We start from the raw sequence: 22,314 nt of genomic DNA, 5'->3' as shown, positions 1-22,314 counted from the left end.
CACTCCTCACTGGAGCAGAGTGGGAGTTCAGAGGTTCCCCTGTTGGAATGCAGGGAACAGAAGCCTCTCTGAGTGCTTCAGAGAGAGAAAGAAATGCAGGGCTTGAATCAGAGCCTTTAGAGAAGGTGAAATACTTTAAGCCACACAGACATGAAATAGAAGTGTAAGTTTTAAGTAAATAGAAATATATCTTAAGTGCCTTAAGAGACTGCATAGCAAGTAGGATGCCCTAAAGCCTAGTTTAAAGTTAACTTGATTCCAGTCATAACAAAAACAAAGCAGAACTTTGCTTGCATTTCTAGATAAAATAGATAATATTGTAAATGTAGGTTTTGTGTAAGAACTGACACTACTTTCATACATTAGAAATTAAGCTTGGATTGGTGAAGGAAGAATGTTTTAGAATTGTGTTTTTAGCTGATTGGATGATTTATGAATAAAATGCCCCTGTAATGGGGTGCAAGAGAGATGAAGAAAATGAAGAAGAAGACAAAGATGAAGAAGATGACAAAGAAGAAGATGAAGACAATGAAGAAGAAGACAAAGAAGAAGAAGATGATGACAAAGAATACAAACAAGAAGAAGACGAAGAAGGAGAAGATGAAGAAGATGAAGAAGCAGAAGCAGCAGCAGCAGATGAAGAAGAAGGAGAAGAAGGAGAAGAAGGAGAAGGCTTGCATTTCTAGATAAGATAGATAATATTGTAAATGTAGGTTTTGTGTAAGAACTGACACTACTTTCATACATTAGAAATTAAGCTTGGATTGGTGAAGGAAGAATGTTTTAGAATTGTGTTTTTAGCTGATTGGATGATTTATGAATAAAATGCCCCTGTAATGGGGTGCAAGAGAGATGAAGAAAATGAAGAAGACAAAGATGAAGAAGATGAAGAAGATGACAAAGACGAAGATGAAGACAACGAAGAAGAAGACAAAGAAGAAGAAGAAGAAGAAGATGACAAAGAATACAAAGAAGAAGAAGACGAAGAAGGAGAAGATGAAGAAGACAAAGAAGATGAAGAAGATGAAGAAGAAGACAAAGGAGAAGCTGAAGAAGCAGAAGCAGCAGCAGCAGATGAAGAAGAAGGAGAAGAAGGAGAAGAAGGAGAAGAAGGAGAAGGAAAAGGAGAAGAGGAGAAAGAAGGAGAAGGAGAGGAGAAGGAGAAAAAGGAGAAAAAGGAGAAAAAGGAGAAAAAGGAGAAAAAGGAGAAAAAGGAGAAAAAGGAGAAAAAGGAGAAAAAGGAAAAGGAGACGAGATGGAGAAGGAGGAGAAGGAGAAAAAGGAGGAGAAGAAGAAGGAGGAGGAGAAGAAGAAAGAAGAAAGAAGAAAGAAGAAAGAAGAAAGAAGAAGAAAGAAGAAAGAAGAAGAAAGAAGAAGAAAGAAGAAGAAAGAAGAGGAAGAAAGAAGAAAGAAGAAGAAAGAAGAAGAAAGAAGAGGAAGAAAGAAGAAAGAAGAAGAAAGAAGAAGAAAGAAGAGGAAGAAAGAAGAAAGAAGAAAAGAAAAAGAAGAAGAGGAAGGAGAAGGAGAAGAAGGAAAAGGAGAAGAGATGGAGAAGGAGGAGAAGAAGGGGAAGGAGGAGAAGAAGAAGAAGGAGGAGAAGAAGAAGAAGAAGGAGAAGAAGAAGAAGGAGGAGGAGGGGAGGAGAAGGAGAAGAAGAAGAAGAAGAAAGAAGGAGAAAGAAGAAAGAGGAAGAAAGAAGAAAAGAAGAAGGAGAAGGAGAAGAAAGAGATAGTGGCTGCTACTTCTGCTGGGAACATCGGACTCTATGCCAGGGAGCAGCTGTTGCTGCTTTTGCTCAGGACTTCATGCCAGAAAGCTTTTGCATGGACTTTAATATCTCGAACTCTTTGCCTTCAAGACTGATGTATTCATGCAATAAACAACTTTATAACAATCAGCAACTGCTCTTGTCTCCTTGAAGACCTGAGACCCACCAAAAATCTCGACATTGCCCTGTGCTCTGCTCCTCCAGCTGCAAACAGCCACAAGCTCGCTCTGAACACCTCAGTGCATCAAGGAAAATCAGAAATAGATGAGGTAGAATCTGAGGGAGGGAGGATTCAAACAGCTCTTCCCTCACAAGGGCCACTCAGAGCTGGGGAAAGCAAACAAACATGACACAGGAAAAGGGATAAGCTGTTTGGAGCAACATTTGGGAATAAAAAGTCCCACAAACCAGCAGAAACTGCAGAGTTGAAAGTTCACAGCTCCTCCCCAATTCTGAGTTTGTATAAACTCCAAACTCCCCTGCAAGGTGCTCATGGGCATTGAGGAATCAGAGAATCACTGGTAATCAGAATATCCTGAGCTGGAGGGGATCCACAGATCCAGGGGCAGCCCCAGGTGCTCTGGCAATTCCAGCCCAGCCAGGAATTCCTCATGGCCAAGATCCCATCCATGGCTGCCCTCTGGCACTGGGAGCCATTCCCTGTGTCCTGTCCATCCCTTGTCCCCAGTCCCTCTGCAGCTCTCCTGGAGCCCCTGCAGGCCCTGGAATGTGCTGGAAGCTCTCCCTGGATCCTTCTCCTCTCCAGGGGAACATTCCCAGCTCTCCCAGCCTGGCTCCAGCCCTGGAGCAGCTCCGGGGCCTCCTCTGGACCTCTCACCCCCAGCCAGCTGCTGGAGTAAAGATCTTTCTCCATTTGCAAGAAAAATCCAGATGAAATATTTAGAGGAATCAAAATAAAGCTATGAACAAGACGGTGCCCAGAGAATGAATTTAGGCTGATATAAAATAGGCTTATAGCATTAAAATAATGCCATGCTCTGCAATGGAACCACATTAAGTGCTGAATTCCTTGTCTGTTGAGCTGGGATTACAGCTGGAATTTTGGTTGTAGTGATGCCTCAGGTTTCAGCTTTTCTGTCCCAGTGCTCCACACTTCCACACAGGCTCCTTTCCCAGCCATCTGCTTGTTGAACTAATTCAAACTATTATCAGTTTTACCTCCAAGAAAAGAGATACACCAAGGTTCAAGGAGAGCTCCAATCACACCAAGGGAGGGGAAAAAGCAGCACAAAAAAACCCAGACTAACAATGAGAGAAATGTCAAGAAATAGAAATGTCAAATCCCTTAGGGTGGGGAAAAAAATAAATTCCAACTCCAGCTCATCTCCAAGCACTGTATTTTGTAATGAAATTACTACTCCATAGTCTTTCCTCAGGGAAAAGCTGTTCCAACTAATCAGAGCATTGGTTTTTTTTAAAGTTCAAAACAAATGCAGGGTTGTCTATGCAGAATTCATGCCCTGGCTGTCAGGAACTGCCTTTAACTCTTTGCAAGCAAAAAAACCTCAGAGTTTTGTCACCAAAAGCTGTAAAATGGCTCAATGTGGAAACAATTCAGAATATCTCAGGGTTCTCATGGGTTCTCAAGGTTTGGGTTGGAGGGGACCTTAAAGATCATCTCATTCCACCCTCCTGGTGGAGCACCCATGTGGATCCATAAAACCTGTCTATTTTCCATGTAAACCTTGGAGAAAAGGAGCTTTAGCAGAAACAGGGACATCCTTTTCAGACAGAAACCTAAAAGTAGTGTATTAAACATTAAATAAGGTCTGTACAGAACTGTGACTGTGAAGCTCTTGGAGTTCAACTCTTTCATCCATGATCTCCTTGGTTATCCAAGGGATCTTCCCTCCTTCCTCACCCTCTGCCTGGCAAACTCAGCCAAATTCCAAGAGACTTTTAATTTCCAGGAGCTTTGTCAGTGTCCCTGGAACAGCCAGGAATGGAAAAATGCACCAGACAGAGATGGAAAAATGGATAATTGTTTTTGTTGGATAAATGAAATGCATCATTGCAATGAAATCATCAAATGCATCTCCTCCTCCCTGCAGATAAATCCAAAAGTGCTGCATCTCTTCTGACTGCTTTTTCTCAAGGAATTGCTTTTTATTAGCAAAATCAGATTTAAGAGTGAGTAGAATTCTTTTGGAGTAGTATCTCATTAGGTTTTTACCACCTCAAGATGTCAATTCTCTTCTTTAAAACTATTTACATGCTGGAAATGTTTTTTTTGCTTGTGACTGGGTACATTTAATTATTGATGAAACCTTCAACTTCCTTAATTGAAAGCCAGCAGGATGGTTTAACTTCATTTCTGGGATGACACCAAACATGCTCGTGGTGGTGGCACTGAAGAACTGAAACAGCTACAGCTGCAGATGCTTCCAGATGTGGGGGCAGAGCACAGGAATCCACAAAATTCCTCTCCAAAACCGTCCCAGAGCAAATGTGGAGCACATAAAATCCTCCTGCCTTCAAGGAGAACAGCAGCTTCTGCACCCAAACCCAAAAAGGCAGTTCCTTTTTGACCTCCACTCCTCACTGCATTTAAATAAATCTGTTTATGGCTGTTTGGAGACCTGAAAACCAAAGCCTCAGCCTGTCATTAATATTTTAATTGAAGCCATGAATATTCATGGTCGGTTTGCTTCTTTAGAGGACAAGATCCGATAATTAAATAATTCTAATATGTAAATGTGCTCCTGTCATGACACCTTGCCTTCATCTACATTACAAAACTGAGGCAATTTTAGCTCTTTCATTATTTATGTAATTTTGGTTCTACTGGCTGATTTTTTTTTCTTCTGGACTAACTCAGGCTCTTGACAAGAAGGCAAATCTCAGTTACTGGATCAGTCATTATGGACTATTTCAAAGTCATCTGCCTCCCCTGACTTTGGCATTTTGGGAGGAATTTCATTTATCATTATTTTTATATGATCCAGCTTCTGTTTCCAAGCTAATTCCAACTGTAAACACCTGATATTTTTCACAAACAAAAAGGAGAAGGCAGCAACCACAAAGTCTTTTAGAATTTCAACATTTCTTAGACTTCAGTAGCAATAAAAAGTACCTGGGTCAGGCTGGAAGGGTTTGCATCAACCTGGGGTAGTGGAAAGTCTGGGGGTGGGATGAGCTTTGAGGTCCCTTCCAACCCAAATCACTCTGGGATTCCATAAAAAAATGTTTGGTTTCTGTGAGAAACAGAAACAGAGAAACAGAGTGGCAGCTATTTTCTAAAATAAATCCATTCCTTCCCTTTGCAGCTGTAACCAACAACTGCAAACTCTGGATGATTCCAGGAAGTTTTCCTTGTAGTCGCTTTGAAATCCCCCCATTTCCATACAAACTAAAACCTAAAGGATTTTAAATGAGGACAAAAAAGGTTGAAAAGGCTGCCAGGGCCATTATTTGTTCCTTCAGCTCCTCCACACAACCTCCAATTTCTCCCCTTCATACCCACCTCAAGCTCAAACCCTGTTCTTGCCTTCACTCTCCAGACATCACTTCTCTACTTGTTAGAAACATTTCTTTTTTCCCCCATTTCCAGGTTAAAATTCCTTTTTCCCACTTCATTCCTGTCTGTGGCAACTCCAGTTTTCAGTCTGGAGCTCCTTCCCAGCCCTCTGAGGTGCCTGCTACCTTTTGTAGGCAATGGGATCAAATTCCACCATGAAACAGTCCTTTTTTTTCCCAATATAAACAGCCAGAAATTGCATCCAGCATTTCAGTTTTAATGTACAGCGACATTAAAACTGTCCAGTCTCTGCTGGGCAGCTTGGAGTAATTCTGGAACCAAATGTTTTCCTCATCCCCCATCATTTCCAATGGGTTAGCTCCAAGTTCAGCTCAGCTCAGTTCCCAGGTGCATTCAGGATTAGATTCCATCCCTTTTCCTTGGATCCCCAAGATCACCCAGCTCCTGGAGGTGATTTCATCCTCACCACCACTACAAGGACTGACAGTCATTAAAACATCTCCTAAAACAAGCCTCGTGAGAAAGCAGAGGTAGGGCAGTGAAAGGCACCAGGTGACAAAATGCCAATCAAATACTGACATCATTTGAGAACAATATTTGACAAAGCTTGTGCTAATTTTGCATAAAGTGACCTCTTGGAATGGGAGACTCTGAAGGACAAAGCAAGGGAAGGAGAATTCAGCACCTCAGACTGGTGTGTGCAGCTCCTGAGGGAAGGAACCATTCCCAAAAATACACTGCCACTACAAAAAACCTCAACAACAGCTAAAAAATAAATTTAAGAATCAAGTTTGGCAAGAACAAATCCTGCAGTAAAAGCAGTGCTGTGGAAAAGCTCCTGCTCCATCCCAGCTCCAAACTGGACACAGAGAAAAGCAGATCCTTCAGAGCTCTGTGCTACCCTTGGTTCCTCTGAATGTCACCTTCCTGCTTGGAATATTTTCCATCTAAAGCCACTTCCCCACCCAGATGTTCAAGGTGGTTGCCACACATCTGCAGCACTTCAGCTGGTGATACTGGAATTTTTGGGACAGTTTGACAACGTTGATGTCCTGCCAGGTGAACCAGATGGGTTCATTCATTCCTTCTCCTTTGCTTTATTTGGTCCCATTCCCATGGAGAGGGGGAATAAGGAACTTGGGTAAGTAATTAATGTCTCTAATTACCTTAGAAAATAATGAGCTGTGTGCTGGAACAGAGCAGTCCTTGCTGGAAGCCAGTCCCAGACAATCCAAAAGAGTTGATCCAATGATCTGGAGCACCTAAACTGGGAAAGGGATCTCAAGGACCTCAGGCAGTCCAACCACAGAGCTTTCCCAGAAGTGCTCTGGGAGTCTTGCAGTCTCCTCCACCACAGAATCATGGAATGTTCTGAGCTGGAAGTGACCCTCAAGGAGTCTTGAGCTCCATGGAAAGAGACCAAGAGCTGCCACGTGTTTGTTGTCTTCACAAAATCAGGGAGAATCTCGAGTTGGGAGGGACCCACAAGGACCAAGCCCAACTCCTGTCCCCACAGGACCATCCCAACAATCCCACCCTGTGCCTGAGCATTGTCCAAGCACTCCTGGAGCTCCGTCAGCCTTGGGAATGTCACCATTCCCTACTCCAGTGCCCAGCCAACGTCTTGCCAATGTCTACAATCGTTGCCACCACCCTCAGGTGGTTCCTGGGGAGCTTCACCAGCTCTGGTTTGGTTCTCAAGGTACCACCAGGACAGACCCATCCTGGAGCCTCTCAAACAAGCATCAGGGTTTACTCAAAATGAGTATTTTGATACATCCCTGCTTTCCCTGAGGGTGAAGAACATCCTTGATAATCCCAGCTCATCCATAAGCCTTGGACAGAGTGATGAAAATCATCTTTGGAGTGACACAGGGTTTTAGCAAAGCAGGGTATGGGATGCCTGCACTCGTCAAATCAACTGAAACACCAGAAAACAAAAATAGTTTCCATATCTCAGTGTGTTTAATTCCAGATTTCCTTCAGGTGATGAAACTGCTGCTGATTTAAGTCTCCAGTTCTGGGCTGAGGCACTTGTTCAGGAGCCACTTGGAAATCCAAGTCCTTCATTTCCAAAATACAGCTTCAAAGAAAAAAAAAAATCAAAAAAAGCAGTGGAGAGAAGCAACAAAGACCATTTCCACCTGCTCCAGTATTTTTCCACTGAATGAAGAAAATGAATGCAAGGATTGAAAATTCCAAGCCAAAGATGAGGAGAAGCAGCACTGAGGATTTTATCAATGAAATTATGTGAGAAACAGAGAGAAGAAGCCAGAGGAGTCAGAGAATTATTTAGGTTGGAAAAGACCTTTAAAATCATCAAGTCAGACTATTTCTATATAAACACTACAATAAGCAGGGAATATTGAGAAGCTCATGGATTCTTCACATGAAATTTTAATTTAAAAACATCCTATCTAGAAACAGGTAAAAACACCACATAAATCTTGGAAAAATTAACCAAATGAACAAAAAGAGGTGCCTAACACAAAGCAACCAAAGAATAAACCTAAAATAACGTGGCTGATACTGCATTTATAGCCAGAGGTTTGTTCAAAACAGCAGAACCCCCAAAAATTCACCGAGGGAAAGCGGTGAGAGGTGCAGGTGTGCTGTGGGCAGAGAGATCTCCAGCTCTGAATCCACCTGCATCTCCCACTGCCAGCTGGGGGAAAACTCACCCATCCTTGGCCTGCTCCCCTCATGTATCCCAGGCAATCCCACAGTCCGGTCATATTGAACCATTCCTCCAAACACACACATGTATATATATATATATATTTATATATATATTTATGCACACATCAGTTCCTTTTTTACCTAATTAAATCCAGCACTCAACGCTGGATAACAAGACGTTGATTAATTTACTGATTTGATTCCAACACATCCTGGCTGCGTCAATCCCCTCCCTCCAGATCTCCAGAATAACCTTCACTCCTCAGAGCAGGCATCATTTCCTTCTCCTTTTCACATATGCAGATGGGACAATTATCCAGACATCCATCAGGAGGGATTGCAAGAGCAAGGAGCTCATTTTCAGCCCGTGTGCTGTGCACACCAGCTGAATACACAAAGGGATGAACCTGGGGAAGGTTATTCCAGCCCTCACTGAAGCTCGGCAGAGCAAGGAAGAATCTGAGATATCAACAAAGGTTTGACCACGGTGTAAAAATCCAGCTGGGCATGGACAGAAATGTGCCATGAAATCATGGAATCACAGAATATCCTGAGCTGAAAGGATCGTTGAGTCCAGCTCCTGGTCCTGCACAGGACAGAATTTGGAAATAATCACAGAATCCCAGAATGGTTTGGGTTGGAAGGGACTTTAAATTCTATCCAGTGCCACCCCTGCCATGGGCAGGGACACCTCCCACTGTCCCACAGTGCTCCAAACCCATCCAACCTGGCCTTGAAAACACAAATAATAAATCACACTCTTTATCAGAACATGAGGGGGCTGAAGGAATCTATAGGAAGCCAAACATTGTTTTGCTTTTAGGGTTTGTAGGATCAAAAACCTACCTAGAAAAAAGATGTCCAACATTTCAAACCAGGAAAAATTGAGAATTAAGGATATAAGACCTTATAATTTTTGTTGTCCATATAATTTGGATTTGCAAGTCTTGTGAATAAAGATGAGGAGATAAAGCACCAAACCCTGCAGGTCAGCCAAGCCACTCTAAACCACGGACTGTGGTCCATAAAACTCCAATGGGCCTCATAAACCAACTTCCCTCATTTGCAGCTACTCAAGTTCAATAAAGAGAGGCCATAAATAAATTGGCCACTTCCCCACCACCTTTTTTGCAGCTCTGGAGCTGTCACAGAAAGATTGAAGAAGAAATGATTGAAGGAGAAATGATTGAAGACCATCAGTTGAGAAAAAAAAAGAAAAAAATTAAAAATTGAGAAGTCCTTCCAGCAATAAAAATGAAATTTATGACTGGCCCAAAAGCTATTTTTTTCCAAGACAATATCTGCCAGCCCTCACAAGGACCACAGACCCCTAATATTTCCGCTCTGGGCCATATGTGCCATTCTCAGGCAAAAATAAATTTGTTAACAAGTCTGCAACAGCAGTTGGCACTTTCTTCTGCCAGTCTGTACGAACATCTTGAGACTTTCTTTAATAGTAAAAAAAAAAAAGGGAAAAGAGAACGTTTTAGAAAAGCACAAACCCAGCAAAACACGCCTGAAACGTAAGGGGAAAAAATAGTAATTCGAGCAAACATTTTAAATTAATAGACAACAGAAATGCTGGCAAAGTTTGTTGTTCATAAGCTTCGGGATCATGCAGGGGTCCTGAACATTTTAAACATTCAGTGTGACCATCTGTCACCAACACAGGCACCGAACAGAACGAGCAATTACCAGAGCCCTTCTCAGACAGAATCTGTCAAGCACAGCCAGCGCGGCTGCCAGCAGAAATCAAACTGGTGAGATGGAGCTGATGAAAGCAGCTCCTCCTTCTGGGAAAAGGGATGGGCTCCACCTGAGCAGGGGAGCAGTGGCTGGGGGAACAGCAGCCAAAAACCTCCTGGGGCTCCCGTGGTGCTCAGGGAATGGTTGTGAGGGTGGTGGCCACAAGGACGTGGGTAAGAGCTGCCACGGTGCTGGAGCAGAAAAGCAGAGAATTCAGAGAATTCCTTCTGGAATATGATCCATCAGAACGATCTGGGTTGGAAGGGAGATTTAAATATCATTTGGTTCCTCCCATGGACACCTTCCACCATCTCAGGTTACTCCAAATCCCATCCAGCCTGGCCTGGGACACTTCCAGGGATGGGGCAGCCACAGTTGCTCTGGTATTTGAACCAAGTTTCTCCAATAATTAATGACTTAATAATTGTAACAAAAGTACTCAGAGAAAAGGGAAACACCAGGGTGGAGAAGGCAGGAAAGGTAACAGGCCTCTACAGGGAGTAATTAATTTAAGGAATAAAAAAATAATATTTATACTGAAGGAACAACTTCTGCACTGCAGAGAGGTTCCTAATCAAAATCCATGAGGATGAGCTAAGGAGATCTCCCTACTCATTCTTTGATCAGGAGTTAATGTGCAAAAAGCAGGTGCTGATGAAACCAGAGATGGAGTCATTATCAACACTCAGAAGAACTGGATACTGCACACCTTGGCCTCTGGAGCAAGGGAATATCATTTGCTACTGCCTCTTTCAGTGCATTCAGGTCCTGAGAATGTTTGCCACGAGGTAAACACTGCATGACTTGGAATTTTAGAAGACAAATTCAAGTGTTTCCATCAATCACAGAAGTCCTGGGGCCACACAGACCATGGAGCCATAAAAGCAAGCACGATCCAAGAGACAGGGGACTGTTCCCAGTAAGGTCAGGAGAAGAATCCTATTAATATTTAAGGAACTCCTGAGATGCCAGGAGAAGCATTAGCTGATCTCACAAGAAAAAAAAAAAAAAGAAATTAAAAAATGAGATGAGGAAACACAGGAGAGGAGAAGAAAGTATTCTGAGACTGTATTAAAAAATGAAATGCAAAGTGACCATGATAAAATCCAGATGGGATTATCAAAATAACATCGGAAAATGTCAAAGCAGTGAACTCCTGGGCTGGTTTTTCAGCAGAAGATCAAGGAAAGGCCAAGTTTTGATAGAAGTGTTCCTCTACTTGAGTGATTTGTTGTCTCAATGACTGAGTGACTCCAGCAGCCTCTCCAATGCTGTCATGCTGTATTTAGAGATGATTAATGGAAATACAGCCCCCACTCAAGCTCGTTCCTGCAGACCTTTCCTGCATCCCTCCAAGCCAATATTCTTTGACAACTCTTACACCACATCAGCTCTGTCAGGACCAAATATTGACAGGAGCCTGGCAAACACTACAGGAGAAACAGTGTTTTATTTAATGAAGTAATTAAAACCTGCGCTATCGATATCTGGGAGCGGAGATGTTGATCAGAGCGCGAGCCTGCTTTTCATAATGACAAAATGTCTGTGATCCCGTGGAGCTCACAAAGGAAATGGGATTTGAGGCAGGAACAGATGGATACAGAGGGGAAAGGATGAACAAGGGAACTCAGCTGCTTGGCTTGATAGGTGGGGTGCTCAGAACAACACAGATCCAGCAATTTCCAGTGACTTTTTTTTTTTTTTTTTTTTTGTGTGGCACCTGATACATCTCCTCAATTGGCTCATTTATCACATTTATGACTTTAAAACAACTTTCAAACTCTTTTTTATTTTTTTTCCCCAAAGAGACTTGCATTTTCTGACTGCTAATCTGCCTTATGGAAGCTGGATTTTAACTGAAAAGTACATCAGTAAATTGGCATCCCCTACTGAGACAGATAAGAGCTTCGAGTCACTGAATAAGGATGCTGAAACTGTGACAGGTATCTCTGAAAGCTCTTTTGAAAATTCCTTTATAAATAGTATTTATTTGGCTAAAATACCTGATCAGTGCAGCACTTCTGTAATCTGACTGTTTGCAAAGTGCTTTAGTTCTTGAGATAAAAAGCTGCTACAGAACTCTGAGGATCATCTGGAGGAGCAGTTTCCACGTACGTGTCAAACGCTTTTGTCCCCAGCCAGGTCTAATTTCATGGCAATTGGGCTCATTTTGAAATAGGTTTTTTTTTCAGCTTTGCAGCTACAAGTAAAAAGTGCATTAGGTTGGGAGAAGTCTCCAAAGCAGCAGAAAATCCTTGTAAGAGAAAAGCAGGGGGGAAAAAAAAAAAAATCAAGCCATTAACTGCATTTGCAGGGACCTGTTGACCATGAGAGTGAGATTTCATCAGGATAAAGGCACAGGGACACAAAGAATTCCCTTTCCTTCATGTGCCATCCTCTGCCTGGTCTTTGTCCCTGGGGTATTTACAGCATCCTCTGCTCCCACCGGATTGTTTTCCCTACATTTCAGCTGTTTCAACTCTCAAAGAGTTAACGAGTCTTTCCCAAATGAGATCCCTGCAGGTGTCAACTCCTTGGAAGCAGATAGGTCCAAAGGGCAGACACATCCTTATAATGAGAGAAAGATTAAGAGGGGGAGAGAAAAGGAGCCAGCATGAGGCATAAGAAGTGCTTTGATGAATGATAGAGCCCGGCATTAATGAGATCTGGTAATTTTACATTTCCAGAGAGCCGTGGTCGTTAGGACTGGGAGGATCTTTGCTTTATTCAGCTGGAACAGAGGAAAGTTTAGGACAAAAGGCGGCTTATCAAGGAATCCTCTCCCCTTTGAGGGAACACAGCTGGGATTTGCAACATTCCCCATCCCTGCCAGTGCCAGGTTTGTTGGGTTGCTCTTTTAAAAGCCACCAGCTCCAGTTGCTGCCACCTTCAGCAGACCAGGCACACCTTGGCCAGCAACAGGCACAGGAAACTCTGCTCTTTGGAAAACAAATAAAAAAAATTGTTGTAACCTTGCCTGGCTGGGAAATTCGCTCAAAGCACGTTCCTCATGAGCCAAACTCTGCAGCCTCTTGGTTATTCTGCACCAGCCCATCTCTTTTATTGAATTCTGAAGGAGCTGAGCTAATTCAAGGTATGAGGGGTAAGAACTCAACAACAGGTTTTCTCTCTGTTTAATCTTGGTGCAATTTGATTTTTAGTTCTGTAGCTTAAACCAGTAAAAACAGCTGCTGCTGGAAACAACGGCAACACAGAGAGAAGATGTGGCACGTGAAGGGTCAAGGTTACAAACCCACATCGATATCAATTTATTGAGAGCAGCCACGATGAGAAGGACTTGGGGGTGTCCCCCACTGTGGGCAGCAGGAGAGAGAAGTCTGTCCCTGTGCCCCACTCAGGTGAGACCCCACCTGCAGAGCTGCCCCAGCCCTGGGGACACAGCAGCACCTGGAGCTGCTGGAGAGAGCCCAGAGGAATCCATGGAGCTGCTCCAGGGCTGGAGCCAGGCTGGGAGAGCTGAGGGTGCTCACCTGGAGAAGGGAAGGCTCCAGGGAGAGCTTCCAGCACATGGCAGGGCCTGCAGGGGCTCCAGGAGAGCTGCAGAGGGACTGGGGACAAGGGATGGACAGGACACAGGGAATGGCTCCCAGTGCCAGAGGGCAGCCATGGATGGGATCTTGGCCATGAGGAATTCCTGGCTGGGCTGGAATTGCCAGAGCAGCTGGGGCTGCCCCTGCATCCCTGGCAGTGCCCAAGGCCAGGCTGGACACTGGGGCTGGAGCAACCTGGGATAATAGAAGGTGTCCCTGCCCATTTTTGAGGCATATTTTGAGCATCTACTACAAGCCCTGCAAAAGGTCCTGCCTTGACATCCTTCAATTCCCTTTTATCCCTATATTTGCCACAAAAAAAAAAAAAAAAAAAGGAATTCTCTTTTGCCTCAGCCATGGCACCACACAACAAATCAATTTCCAGGCTGGTTTTTCTCCTTCTTTCCCCACCCAAGCAGGCCCTGAGCTGAGCTGCTCCCACCACGCGTCCCCCTCTCACCAGCCGTGCCACAAAACTCAGCACTAACCCACAAGGAGTCACCAAAACCCAAAAAAATTCACCCTTTCTCAAACCTTGATGCTTTTTTCCTGCCCTTACTCCCTTCAAATGGGAGATTTATTGTGAATGATCAACCTTTTGAGGCATTTCAATCATCTCAAATGTATCTGGGTGTTCTGATTGACAGGAAGCCTCCCAAGATGGCTTTGCTCCCTCACCAGCACCGTTCCTCCTCATAAATATTTACACACAATTTTCAGTTTTTAACGAATTCCAGATATTCAGGCTTCTTGTTGAAGCTTCCTCATATCTTTAGAAATCATTTTAACTGATATTTTTCCTGCTTAACCTGTTGGTTTTGCACGTGGATAATGATCAGCACTGAGGAACAGTGGAGTCCTCACATCACCGGTGCCCTAACACAGATTTACTTCTCCATTCCCATAATATGCAGCTGATAAAACCCCAGGATTTAAAAAAAAAAAAAAAAAGATAAAATAAAATACAGAAAAAGCAGATACTACCAAAACCCAAGCTATTCCTTTTTGTGTGTGTGTGTGTCTTTCTTGGTGTTTGACCACTTACAAGTTCCAGTATTTTCTTTGGCTACTGTTCCAACCCAACCCCAAAAAAATCTAATTATTATCAAAGGATTAAACCAGTCTCTGTTTCTCCAAGGCTGGCTCAGCTCCCATCCCACTTTCACACTTCCCAATGTGGTCTTTTCGGAGTTCAGCCAGATTTCAGAAATCTGCCACATCTGATCACCTGTTCTGGTGTTTCCTTCCATTTCTCCATGTTCTTATGCCCCCCTTGGGATTTGTTCCCTCTGACATCTGTTCCTTCCACAACATTAAGCCAAATCACTTCTATGATGATTTGCTAAATATCAACCTCATTCTTACTGGTATTTTACCTTCCTCCTTAAACTTTCCACCTTCTCCTGGTGGTGGGAGCGTGCTGGAAAAACATCCATATCCACGAAAACATTTACAGCCTCTCTTCTCCAGGCTGCTCTTCTGCTTTGTTTTTATTTCCTCAGCTTCATCCCCAGTTCTAAACTGAAGGAGGGAATGTCTAGATTGGATATCAGGAAGGAATTCTTCCCTGTGAGGGTGGGGAGGGGCTGGGCTGGAATTCCCAGAGAAGCTGAGGCTGCCCCTGGATCCCTGGAATGTTCAAGGCCAGGTTGGATGGGGTTTGGAGCAGCCTGGGACAGTGGAAGGCATCTCTTACATGGCAGGGGGTGGAATGAGGTGAGCTTTAAGATCCCTTCCAATCCAAACCCTTTTTAAACTCTGCAGTCATTCTTCTGTTCACTCTGGATTTATTCCACAGCCTGTCCCTCACCATTCCCTGTTTTTGCCGCAGCCATTTCACACAGACCTTTCCTTGCTCAATCTTCCCCTTAAAACAGATGCGTGCTCCACAAAAAGGCCAGATATTAATTAAATCTCAACTTACTTCACCTCCCTTCTCTCTTTATTTTATAAGTTTTTTTGATGTCTAACCCGCCTGCCATCCTTCAAAGGCATAAATATCCGCCGGACAATCCCGGCCTCTTATTCAGAAGCTCTGCGGTCATTCCTGCAATAATCCCAACAATAATTCCAAAACTAAGCCTTGAGCTGCCTCCAGACAGGACTTCCCTTGGAGATCACAACCACCAGAGTGCCCCAGCTGCTGTGGGGTCGCTGCCCACCGGGCGGAGTGTCCCGTTCAGGCCGGCGCTCCGCGTTCCCTAATCCCGCGCTTCCTCCACTGAAGCCACGCCAACTTCCCCCCATGGAGGTTTATCCATCCTGCCCGCCTCGTATCCCACAGTTCCCAAAGAAAAAACCCCAGCTGCTCCTCACAAACAGCTTAATCCTTCCTGGCACAGGAACAAGCTGCAAGGAAAACGGGTCGTTAACAACTTTTCCCAACGGGAGCGATGTGGCAGCCACATTTTCTGAAAAATCCCTTTGCCCAGGATTTTCCTCCTGGGAAGCTGAGAAGCCTCAGAGGAAAAGGAAAACAATATTATCTGATTGCTTCTCCTGTGTTTTGCTGCTTTGGAATGTGGTTGGACATTGTTTCATTGGTTTCATGTGAGTTGTTTTGACTTATTGGCCAGTTATGGCCAAGCTGTGTTGGACTCTGGAGAAAGTCACGAGTTTTTCATTATTATCTTTTAGCCTTCTGTCTGTATCCTTTCTGTATTCTTTAGTATAGTTTAGTACAGCATTCTTTAATATAATACAGTATCATAAAATAATAAATTAGCCTTCTAAGGACATGGAGTCAGATCCATCATTCCTCCCTTCCTCTGGGAACCCCGCAAATACAAGAAACACTGGGATTTACCCTTCCCACTGGGAGCTCACACGTCCCAGCCACCGCTGTCCCCATGGGGTGTGACAAATTTACAAGCAGGACTGAAGGATTTCCCTGCCTCAGGAACAGGCAGGAGCTGGATTTGGTGACGCAGGCAGCGCTCCAAATGCTGTAATCCTAATTGGAGATATCCGTCTCCAGCAGGGAAGGCTGTTAACAGGATTTTAGAAAATAATATATTCTGCTCTGGATGCAATTATATCCCAGCCCCAGACACACAGAAGTTTGTTTTCATTTTGTAACAGCAAATATTTTGGCTGTTTGAAATATTTTTTAACAATGCCACACACTTTGCCAGATGTTCCATCAAATGTTATTGAGTTTTTAACACGCCTTTATTTAATATTAGATGTAAATACATATTTGGCTCCCTCTCTGCACAGATTTTCCAGTGATTCTGTGATTCCCTCCATCCAACCCGATGAAAAAAATTAAATTTTGTAATTATTGCTACACTTTCCTAAATTTGCTGATTCAGGTTTTGCAAAATCTGGGTTCTGTGATTTACCAGTGTTATTAGATGTTAAATTACTGAGCCCTTTTGCAATACAAAGTGCATCTTTATCTTGGAAGGGGGAAAAAAAAATGGACACATTCTAAATCTGCAGAGCCAGTTTTAATATTCTAAGTTCAACAAATGGTAAAACTGAATAATTAGTTATTTAGTAGCTAGGAAAAATAATCAGTTGCTTTGGGGAGAAAATAATAATCACAGGATTGACTGAGTACTGGAATGGGTTGGGTGGGAAGGACCTTAAAATTCATCCAGTTAAAATTCATGGGCAGGGACACCTGCCACCGTCCCAGGCTGCTCCAGCCCCAGTGTCCAGCCTGGCCTTGGGCATTCCAGGCATGCAGGGGCAGCCCCAGCTGCTCTGGCAATTCCAGCCCAGCCAGGAATTCCTCATGGCCAAGATCCCATCCATGGCTGCCCTCTGGCACTGGGAGCCATTCCCTGTGTCCTGTCCATCCCTTGTCCCCAGTCCCTCTGCAGCTCTCCTGGAGCCCCTGCAGGCCCTGGAATGTGCTGGGCAGCTCTCATTAGTAACAATAATAAAAATAAATTTAAGGTCCCAGTTGCATTTTTGTGGCCCCTTATTGTCACCTAATTCTGTCTCCTCTGCCAATGACAGCATTGGTTCCATAAGAAAACAACAGCCAAACTCATCTTTTATATTATTTTAAGGGACTCTGAGGGGACAAGGAACACTAAAACCCCACTGTTGTCTTCACAGCTCAGCAGGACAAAAGAAAAGTCAGCTGAAAATGGTTTGTCCTTCCTGTTCTTTCCATTCCCAGCTGAGCCCTGCTCCATGAACCATCCAGCACTGCCTGTTTACTTGTTAAACTCCAAAAACAGTCCTGAAATGAATCTAAAAATGGGGGGAAAAAATCAAAATGGAAAGTAAACAAATGCAACAAACCAAGTTTCCCAAAACCTTTCACTCCTTCTCCTGGCTGGGAGCAGCTGGAGCCCATTGATGCTCCAGCAGCAAGAGATGCTCCTCCTGCCAAGCCCTCTTCTCTTCAGGCTCTTTCAAGGAGCTGTGTTTGTGTTATTATTTATTTTTTAACATAAAAAAAACCCAAAAAAATAAAGGAGACACCAGGAGAGCACAGGGAAAAGGAAATGAGAGACTGAGTGAAAGGAAACAAAAATCCCCCCCAAACTCCAACCAGAGGCAGCTGCAGGGCAATTAAACTCAACAGTTTACAGATGTTCCTGGAGAATGCTCAGCCACAATGGCACCAAATTGATCTCCTTTCTTAAAAACTTGGTGAACAAAGCTTACTTTTCTTAAAGGGCTCTCAAAATGAAGTTTACAGCTCTTCTATTCCTATTTATGTCACCAAAATTCTTGAACTTCACGTTTAACTCTTCCCTGCTGGAGCCTCCTGGCTCCTCTTCCACAGTTTCAGGTCAGAGTTTTGGGAAGTTCAAGTAAAATTCAAGAATTTTTTTTCTTTCTCATCATCCTCAACCATTCTCTCTCCCAGCAGAACCACACACCTGACTAATCATTCTTTCTGTTATCAAATTTAAATAGGAATTTTGTGAGGCCACAGGGAGCAAAATAAGAAAAAAAAAAAAAAAAAAGGGAAAAAATAAAAAGAGGGATGAGTCAAGGAATTAGAGTTGTAACAATTAATTGATTTTATTTTCTTCCTGGAGCCCTTTTACACTTTGTGCCTTATCTGAACTACTTGGTGCAAATAGAGCTCTTCTTTTCCAAGGTTTTTCCTGATTTACTCAGGATTATTTCAGTTCAGCTCAGGACCTGGGTTTAATTCTCTTTTTCTCCATCTTAATTTCTTTACAGAAATGCTTAAGTGTGGCCAACGTTTTTCTTCCCAGAAGGAGCCAAATAAATATTCAATAAATATTCCTATGCAGTGTTTAAGGAGAGTGGAGCCAGCTGGGGGTCCTGCTCTTCTCCCAGGAAACAAGTGACAGGAGGAGGGGAAACAGCCTCAACCTGTGCCAGGGGAGGTTTGGGTTGGATATTTGGGAATTTTTTTCATGGAGAGAGTTGTAAAACATTGGGATAGACTGTCCAGGGTGGTGGTGGAGTGGCCATTCCTGGAAATGTTCAATAAATGTGTGGATGTAGCTGACCCCAGCACGGAGCTAAACCTACCCAGAGGTGAAGGAACCCCTAGGAAGACCCAGGTGAAACCTAAACCACATTAAACACGTGTCCCTTAATTACATTTACATAGCCAGCAGGACACAAATGTGCTCAGTGCCTCTCACCAGAGCTAATTAACCTCAGCACCCGCGTGCTCGTTCACAGCTTTGTCCTGCTCACACTCCACCTTAAATTCTGCTCAAAGCAACACGAAAATCTCACTGCTGTCCACCAAATATTTCACTGATGACCATTTCAGAGGTGCTCCAAGTCCCCACGATGCTCCTGTCTTTGGGAGAACACCAGGAAGTTGTGCAGCCTCGTTAAATCTCCCAAAATCAGGATTACTGAGGCAAAGTTAGCAAGAAGCAGGAGTTAATTTTGATATGTAACTACATTTCATGTAGAGTCATGGATCTGGGAGAAAGAAATGTCCATGAGGGACTCAATTCCAACCTGAGAAAAATGAACCTCTGATGTTTCCAGACAGGATGAACTCTTGTACCCCTTGTTTTCTGTTTGAGCAGAGTGGAGGATGTTCAAAACAAAAATCAAGCCCAAAGTCTGTAATAAAGATGCCTGGGAATAACTAAATCCTATTTGCACTTCCACAAAACCCTTTAAAGGATCACCACTTGGAGAAACAGATGTGCTGCCTTTGTCCCTTCAGCTTCCACTACAATATCCATAAATCCATACATCCATATCCATAAATATCCATACATTCCATATATCCATAACCATAAATATCCATATATTCCTATGGCATTTGCCCAGGAGACTCTAAACAGGGGTGGTTTGAAGCTCTGTCTCTCATCCCTGGCCAGTGGCTTCTGCCAACCACAGTGGCCAAGTTTTCCTTGTTTTTCCCTGGTTTTATTCCTCCTGCAGTTGCTCACGTTCACAATTTTCTTCCCCCGGAATTCCACGTCTTTGCACCTCCTGCTCCTTTCAAATTTGGCTGATATCGATCCCATTAGTGGGGAGGGGTGGACAGAACAGACCTAAATGACTCATTTCCTTTAGGATGGGACTCATTTCCTAGAAAATCAAGATGAAACCACAATAGAGCTGCTATCAAGTGAATTATAAATCTGCATTCATCTCATGCTACGATAACATTCATTCCACTCACTTCTGAAGAGACAGGGTTATTTTTTCCCCAAATCAAGAGGATATTGAAGAAATTATCACTGATAAATACCTGGAAGCACAGCCAAGATCAAGATATCAATTTCTACCTCCTATCAGACATCTTTCATGTAGCAGAAAATTATTTCTTCAACACCACTCGGAGAGGGACGAGCAGTTCAGGAAGAGCACAAGTAAATGATGGATTTATAAAACAATTCCATTCAAGAATACAAATAACACAGGAAAAAACTTGTATTCCCTCAAGTCCCACACTAAAGGATCACTTCTGTGCTTCCCTGTATGAGAGATTCAAGTCTCAGCACTTCCAGCCTTCCTGGAGATTCACACTCTGCAGAGACAAGGATTATTGGGATAACGGAGTCAAGGAGGAAAAGGAACAAATCCCATGAGCACCAACCTGCACTGCTGGGAGAACTGGTTTTGTTTAAAGGCTCCTTAATTCCAAAAAATACTGAGGATGTGCAAAACTTAGCAACAATATAAAACAGCAACAGTTGGAAAATATCTGTGAGACCATTGAGTCCAACCTGTGACTGATCCCCAGCCCGTCCCCAAGTGCCACAACCAGGTGTTCCATCTCTCCAGGGATGGGGACTCCAAAGCCCCCTGGGCAGCCCCTTCCAAGGCCTATCAACCCTTTCCATGGAAAAATTCCTGCTGGTGTCCCCCCTGAGCTCCCCTGGCCCAGGCTGAGGCCGTTCCCTCTCCTCCTGTCCCTGTTCCCTGGAGCACAGCCCGACCCCCCCGGCTGTCCCCTCCTGGCAGGGACTTGTGCAGAGCCACAAGGTCCCCCCTGAGCCTCCTTTGCTCCAGGCTCAGCCCCTTCCCAGCTCCCTCAGCCTCTCCTGGTTCTCCAGACCCTTCCCAGCTCCATTCCCTGGACCCTCTCCAGCCCCTCCAGCTCCTTCCTGAGCCGAGGAGCCCAGAAGTGACCCCAAGATTCCAGGGGGTCCCTCAGCAGTGCCAGCTCAGGGGACAGTCCCTTCCCTAATCCTGCTGGCCACTCCATTCCTGCTAAAATCCAGGTGCCATCGGCCTCTGGCCCAGCTGGGCACACCTGGGGACGTCCAGCTGCTGTCACCAGCATCCCCAGGGACATTTCCAGCCCCTCTGCCCCAGCCTGTGGAGCTCCACGGGGTTGGTGGGACCCAAGGACACAACACCTGGCCTTGGGGAACCTCATCCAGCTGTTCCCAGCCCATGGATCCAGCCTGTCCAGATCCCTCTGCACTCTCCAGCAGATCCTCACTCCCACCCAGCCTGGTGTCATCTGCAAAGTTCTATTGACCTAAAGATGGAATCCCACAAATGAGAGGTCTCAGCGGGGCTTTGCAGACGCACAGACCTAAAGATGCTCACCAGACTCACCAGCTTGGGTTCGTGGTGAAATGCCACAAAAAATAACCCAGAGTAATGGGAGAATGAACGGATCTGGGATGAGGTGGAGTGACCTGTGCAGGCTGGGGAGAGGTTCTGCTCATTTCTGCAACACCAGGGATTCTGGAGAAGTTTCTTTTCCAGCAGATCTTGGGTGAACCCCCTCTGCTCTCAGCAGCTCTCCAAGGGTGCACCCACGTGGGGTCCATGAGGAGCTGGAAAACATCCCCTGCATCCCCTTGGTTGTACAAAGTCTCAATTAGTTTAAGTGAAAACACAATAATCTCTTCAAGTATCAAATAAACACCCACAGCAAGACTCCCTCTCCACTTCTGTAACACAAATCTCTACTAAATTTTATGTCCAAATGAATTTTTCAGACATGGCAGATAATACAACATCCCATTAGGACTAACGTGGGAAAAATTAGCAGAAACTTCAGCAGATTTTTTTTTCCTGCAAGCTGTTTAAATTAGTTGCTATAAATATGAAGTTTAAAAAAAAAAAAAAGGAAAAACGAAGAATTCTAATTTATTTCCATGTTGCAGGCCTTGATCCCAGCAACAATTAGGCATACAGATGTGTGATTAGTCAAAATCACTGCCATACATTTAGAGTATGGAAGTATTTACATTTTTACTCTAAGTGGACATATGGCAACATTAAAAGATTAAGATCTGTCAATATTTTAAAGACAGGCTTGTCTCTGGAGAAAAGGATGGAGAAAAACCCTTGATTACCACAGGCAGAATAATGAAAATTCACAATGTTTTTAGCCCTTTTGGAACCATTTTATTCAGCCTTTATCACAGTCCTTTTTAAGGGCATTTTTAATCACGAGGATTTTCTGATGATGCTCAAATTTAAATGTGACACCTCCAGATGAACATTGAGGTTATTTCACCTGTGTGTTTTCCAGTGATACATCAATTTCTTCCCTTTTTTCTACTGTTTAACTTCAATACCTGACCAGAATGGTCCCTGCCTGTAGAACAACTGGTATTTTAGAGCTGATAAAAATGCACGAGGTGTAGGAAAGCCCTGAGTACAACTGCACAGTGTGAAGAGATCAG

General features: G+C 43.9%; 1 protein-coding gene across 1 annotated transcript in view; it reads right to left on the bottom strand.

Annotated features, from left to right (window-relative positions):
• Positions 1 to 18,839: 18,839 nt before the first annotated feature.
• Positions 18,840 to 22,314, bottom strand: part of EXOC4 (exocyst complex component 4) — a 124,422-nt gene continuing 120,947 nt past the window's right edge. Inside the window, exon 10 of the mRNA XM_041477485.1 lies at positions 18,840 to 18,904. Within this exon, the coding sequence (XP_041333419.1) occupies positions 18,840 to 18,904 (65 nt within the window). The remainder of the gene's footprint in view (positions 18,905 to 22,314) is intronic.

The sequence above is a fragment of the Pyrgilauda ruficollis genome, unplaced genomic scaffold (assembly GCF_017590135.1).
Source record: "Pyrgilauda ruficollis isolate IOZ18807 unplaced genomic scaffold, ASM1759013v1 scaffold111, whole genome shotgun sequence".
NCBI classification, from domain to species: Eukaryota; Metazoa; Chordata; class Aves; order Passeriformes; family Passeridae; genus Pyrgilauda; species Pyrgilauda ruficollis.
This window is presented reverse-complemented; position numbering and strand designations above follow the sequence as displayed.